At 43.9% G+C, this 5,732-nt stretch overlaps 2 protein-coding genes across 2 annotated transcripts; both read left to right on the forward strand.

Annotated features, from left to right (window-relative positions):
- The first annotated feature begins 566 nt into the window (after positions 1-566).
- Positions 567-1,073, forward strand: LOC138910178 (uncharacterized). The gene has a single exon (XM_070201400.1). The coding sequence runs from the start codon at positions 567-569 to the stop codon at positions 1,071-1,073; it is 507 nt and encodes a 168-aa protein (XP_070057501.1).
- Positions 1,074-4,715: 3,642 nt separating this feature from the next.
- Positions 4,716-5,381, forward strand: LOC138910179 (uncharacterized). The gene has a single exon (XM_070201401.1). The coding sequence runs from the start codon at positions 4,716-4,718 to the stop codon at positions 5,379-5,381; it is 666 nt and encodes a 221-aa protein (XP_070057502.1).
- Positions 5,382-5,732: the final 351 nt, after the last annotated feature.

The following is a 5,732-nucleotide window of genomic DNA, read 5'->3' on the forward strand; positions in this document are numbered from 1 at the left end:
GCAAAGAGTCGGACACGGGTGTTGTTGACCCGCCGTTGGAGATTGTAGAATAGGAGTCTGAATTGAAAGAGGAGTTCCACAGGTTGAAGCATCAAATGGCAGAAATGTATCAAGCCTGGATCATGGGGCATCCTCCACATTCATTCCTCGCTAACTACATAGAAAATCCCGCTTTCATCCCACCACTGGCACAAGCCTAGAATCCCACTACCGTTGATCTTTCCCCTCAGCATGCACCGGGTTTTACCCCTTTCCACCACTACCCCGACACCTCGTCCCAAACTTTCCATGCTCCACCAGCCAAAACAACTGCATACCCTGCTTCGACATCTGCTCATGTTTTCGTAGCCCCTCCGCGAGCTACCCTCCACCGATCTTCTAGTGAACCTGCGTTTCAAGCTCCAGATATCTAATATTATGTTCCAGAACCAACTTTCAAAATCACGGATCCCTATTCCTACACCCATCACTTTGAACCTCCAGTTGAAACTGAGAAACCATCCCGAAACGTGGAGCAGGATGAGATATTCAGGTAAGTGAAGAGTTTAGAGCAATCTTTGAAAAACATGCAAGGGATAAGAAGCCAAGTATGTGTGGCTTACAAGGATTTATGCCTATTCCCTGATGTCCAACTGCCAGCTGGGTTCAAGATGCCCAAGTTTGACATGTACGAGGGACATGGAGATCTCGTGGCCCATTTGAGAGGCTTTTGTAGCAAGATGAGAGGCGTTGATGGGAAATACAAATTATTAATGGAGTATTTCAGTCAGAGTCTGAGTGGGGCGGCTTTGGAATGGTATACCCGCCAAGACGCCAGCAGGTGGTACACATGGGACGACTTGGCTCAGGCCTTCGCTCGGCACTTTCAGTACAATACAGATATTGTCCCGGATTGCCTATATTTGACCAAGGTAGAGAAGAAGTCCAGTGAGAGCTTTAAGGAATATGGTTTCAGATGGAGAGAACAAGCTGCACGGGTCAATCCTCCAATGGAAGAAGATGAGATGGTCGAGTACTTTCTTCAAGCCCTAGAGCCTACTTACTTTGGACATTTGATCTCAGCCATAGGTTAGTCCTTCAACTATGTGGTAAAGATGGGAGGAATGGTGGACGAGGGACTCAAGTCAAGAAAGATCATGAGCTACTCCGCCATAAAAGAAACCACACATGCAATTCAAAGTGGCACCGGAAGCCTGTTAGGCAAAAAGAAGAAAGACGATGTCGTTATTTTTGTCTCTGGATCATGGAATGGCCCAAGGGGTTCACCTCACCAGTACACCCAACCTTGACCCCAACCTCAAGCCTACACCCAAGCTCCATACAATCCATCCCAACATTATTTCCCACTACAAGACCCTCAATATTCAGTCAGGCCACCCCAAAACCATGTTCACCACGCACAATCATATGCACAACCCCCTCCTTACCCGCAATGGCGTGCTCCAACTCCATAAAATCCTGATCCACCCCACAACCATACCGAAACCTTACTGGTCCAAGATTTCAACCAAGGACGGATTATAGAAAAGAGAGGCAGCAGCGGAAAGAAACCTTCACCCTTCTTGGAGAGTCGTATACCAGTTTGTTTCAAAGGTTGAGGCAGTTGGATGTTTTGAGGCCGATTGAGCCAAAGACACCAAATCCACCTCCAAGGAACCTTGATTATTCCCTCAGATACGCATATTGTTCTGATGCCCCAGGGCACGACACAGAGAAGTGTTGGCATTTGAAGAGGGCGATCCAAGAGCTTATTGATACGAATCAAATTGTGGTCCAGAGCCCGGCGGCGCCAAACATCAACCAAAATCCTTTGCCGGCCCATGTAGAGACACATATGATTGAGATAGTTCATAAGGATGGGGAGCCCAAGAATTCTTCCAAGTCTGTCATGATGATCTGGGCTAGTGAAAGTAATCCAGTTAAAGCTCCAGATTCTGCAAAAGCAATGCCCTTGATAGTTGAAGGGGTGTCGGAGAAGCTAAGCATGCTAAACGTGAAGCCATATGTGTTGGTTGTGCAAGGGCCTCCGATTGATGTTGAAGCGAACCAAGAAAAGCAAAAAGTGGTCATGCCAGGGGTCCCGGGAAAGCCTGTCATAATCGTGGAAGGGGCTCGTATTACCCCCATTATTATTAATCCAGTGACCCAGTTACCAATGGTTGACACAAAGGCCGTCCCGTGGAATTACAAACAGGTGATAGTAACATATAAAGGGAAAGTAGTAGAGGAAGAAGTCAATGAAACCGGAGGGCTGACTCGTTCTTGGAGATGTTTTACCCCAGGGGAACTGAGGAAAGACAAGCCATTCAAGGATGGCCACATCCCAATAAAGAAGCCGGTCACCGAAGAAGAGGCTGAAGAGTTCCTAAAAAAGATGAAAATGCAAGACTATTCCATTGTAGAGCAGTTAAGGAAAACACCATCTCAGATCTCTCTTTTGTCTTTGCTAATGCATTTCGATGAACACCGCAAAGCCGTGATGAAGATTTTGAATGAGGTCCATGTTCCTGATAAGATCACGGTGAACCACTTGGAAAAGATTGCTAACAAGATTTTCGAAGAAAATAGAATCACTTTCTCAGATGATGAACTTCCTATGGAGGGTACAGAACACAACCGAGCTCTTTATCTCACAGTGAAGTGCGAGGATTCTGTTGTCTCAAGAGTACTGGTTGATAACGGTTCTAGTGCAAATATTTGCCCTCTGTCCACTTTGCAAAAGTTGAAGATTGGCACTGAAAGGATCCACATGAACAATGTATGTGTTCGAAGTTTTGACGGAGGAGGGAAAGATTTTGTCGGTGATATAATGCTCGAATTGTCAATAGGGCCAGTTGAGTTCACTATGGAGTTCCAAGTGCTAGATGTGGTTGTCTCCTACAACTTGTTGTTGGGAAGGCCATGGATACATGCTGCCAAGGCAATCCCGTATTCTCTGCACCAAATGGTAAAGTTCGAATGGGACATGCAGGAAATAGTTGTGCACGATGATGAGAACTTATCTGCTTACAATGACACGACTGTTCCATTTATTGAAGTTGATGATGATAAAGGGCTTTGGGTTTACCAAACGTTCGACACAGTGTCTGTCGAGAAGATTCCTGAGGGAGAATGCATTCCAGGTCCGAAGCTACCCTCCGCGTCCGTCATGGTAGTAAATGAAATGTTGAAGAATAGTTTTGTGTTGGGAAAAGGTTTGGGTTCATCTCTGCAGGGTATTGTGCATCCGATGTGTCCACGTGAAAGTTTCCGTACATTTACTTTGGGATTCACATTCACAGGGAAGGACGTGAAAAGGGATAAAAGTTTGAAAAGGAAGGCATGGTCACTTCCTAAGCCTGTTCCACACATCTCCAAGTCTTTTTTCAAGTCAGGGGTCGCAAAACTCCCAATATCAGCGGTCCCAAAACCTGTGGTCGACTTTGATGAAGAGCTGATCAAGAGGTTCCAGAGTCTATTTGATGAGGTTAATCGGGTAAGGTTCCAGTAATGCCGATGTGCAGCTTGTTGGGCCAAATGTGAAGCTTAGCAATTGGAAAGCTACTCCTCTCCCCATCCGTAAGGAGTTTTGGTAGTTTGCTTTATTTTCCTTTCTGTCATCTAGGTTATTTTAGGGTTGTAATCCAGATTTTTGTTTTTGCTTGTTTTGATGTACAAACCCTTCTATCCTTTTATTTTTAATAAAATACAATTTCTCATTTTCTATTATTCCTGATAGCGTTTCATTTTTGTTTTTGTTTCTTTTTTCTGTACAGTTCTTTTTATGCTGGTTTCAATGACATGACATGCATGAGGAATTTTCAGCCAAATCTTAAAAGCCAATTTAATTCTGAAATAACAATCCAAGAAGTAGAGTGTGATGATGAAACAGAATATGATGAAGAAGCAGCATTTCAGGAAATCAGTAGAGAACTAAATCACTTTGAAGAAAAACCCAAGCCTAATAAGAATGAAACTGAAGCAATCAGTTTAGGAGATCAAGATAATATCAGGGAAACCAAGATAAGTGTGCGTCTGGAACCGCAAATCAAGGAAGAAATAATCAAAGCACTGTTTGAATATAAAGATGTTTTTGCATGGTCGTATGACGACATACCGGGTTTGAGCACTGATCTGGTAGTTCATAAATTGCCAACAAGTGAAATGTGCATTTGGTGTCCATTCTGGGAAACTGCTAGGATTCATAGTTAGTCAACGCGGTATTGAGTTGGACCCATCAAAGATCAAAGCCATCCAAGAATTACCACCGCCAAAGAATAAAACTGAGGTGATGAGCCTGCTCGGGAGGTTAAACTACATCATCAGGTTTATTCCTGGATAATTCTTTTGGTTGTGTGTTGGTTCAACATGACATCACAGGCAAGAAAGAGCAAGCCATTTATTATTTAAGTAAGAAGTTCACTCCTTATGAGGCTAAGTATACTCTTCTTGAGAGGACATGTTGCGCTCTGACTTGGGTGGCACAAAAGTTGAAGCATTATCTATCGTCTTACACTACTTACCTCATTTCTCGTATGGATCCTCTAAAGTATATCTTTTAGAAGCCTATGCCCACAGGAAGACTTGCAAAGTGGCAGATTTTACTCACCGAGTTTGACATCATCTATGTGACTTGGACCGCGATAAAAGCCCAAGCCTTGGCCGACCACTTGGCCGAGAATCCGATGGATGAAGAATATGAGCCACTGAAGAATTAGTTTCCCGATGAAGAAGTGATGTATGTTGACGAGGCTGATCATGATAAAAAGCCCGGTTGGAAATTCTTCTTTGATGGAGCTGCTAATATGAAAGGCGTCAGAATAGGGGCTGTACTCATTTCTGAAACAAGGCATCACTACCCCGTAATAACTCAGCTTCAATTTTATTGTACCAACAACATGGCTGAGTACGAGGCATGCATTCTGGGTTTGAGACTAGCTATAGACATGGGAGTTCAGCTTCAATTTTATTGTACCAACAACATGGCTGAGTACGAGGCATGCATTCTGGGTTTGAGACTAGCTATAGACATGGGAGTTCAAGAAATATTGGTTTTAGGAGATTCAGATTTGTTGGTTCATCAGATTCAGGGAGAATGGGAGACTCGGGATTTGAAGTTCATACCATATCGACAATGTCTGCATGATCTTTGTAAACGGTTCAGGTCGGTAGAATTCAGGCATATTCCCAGGATTCATAATGAGATTACCGATGCCTTGGCTACTCTGGCGTCAATGTTACACCATTCAGATAAGACTTATGTCGACCCTCTGCATATCCAAATCCGTGATCAGCATGCCTATTGCAATGTGGTTGAGGAGGAACCTGATGGTGAGCCTTGGTTCCATGATGTCAAGGAGTACATCACGTCGGGGAGTATATCTAGTACATGCTACAAGTGATCAAAAGAGAACCATTCGACATCTGGCTAGTGGATTTTTCTTAAGTGGGGGAATATTGTACAAGAGAACTCCAGATCTAGGATTACTAAGGTGCATAGATGCTAAACAAGCTTCGACTATCATGGCCGAAGTGCATTCCGGGGTTTACGGGCCACATATGAGTGGGTATGTCTTGGCAAAGAAGATTCTTTGAGCAGGTTATTATTGGCACACCATGGAACGAGATTGCATCAGTTATGTTCGCAAATGTCATCAATGCCAGGTGCACGGTGATTTGATTTATTCCCCGCCATCTGAGTTGCACACAATGTGTGCACCTTGGCCCTTTGTTGCTTGGGGCATGGATGTCAT

Source organism: Nicotiana tomentosiformis, chromosome 4, assembly GCF_000390325.3.
Source record: "Nicotiana tomentosiformis chromosome 4, ASM39032v3, whole genome shotgun sequence".
NCBI classification, from domain to species: Eukaryota; Viridiplantae; Streptophyta; class Magnoliopsida; order Solanales; family Solanaceae; genus Nicotiana; species Nicotiana tomentosiformis.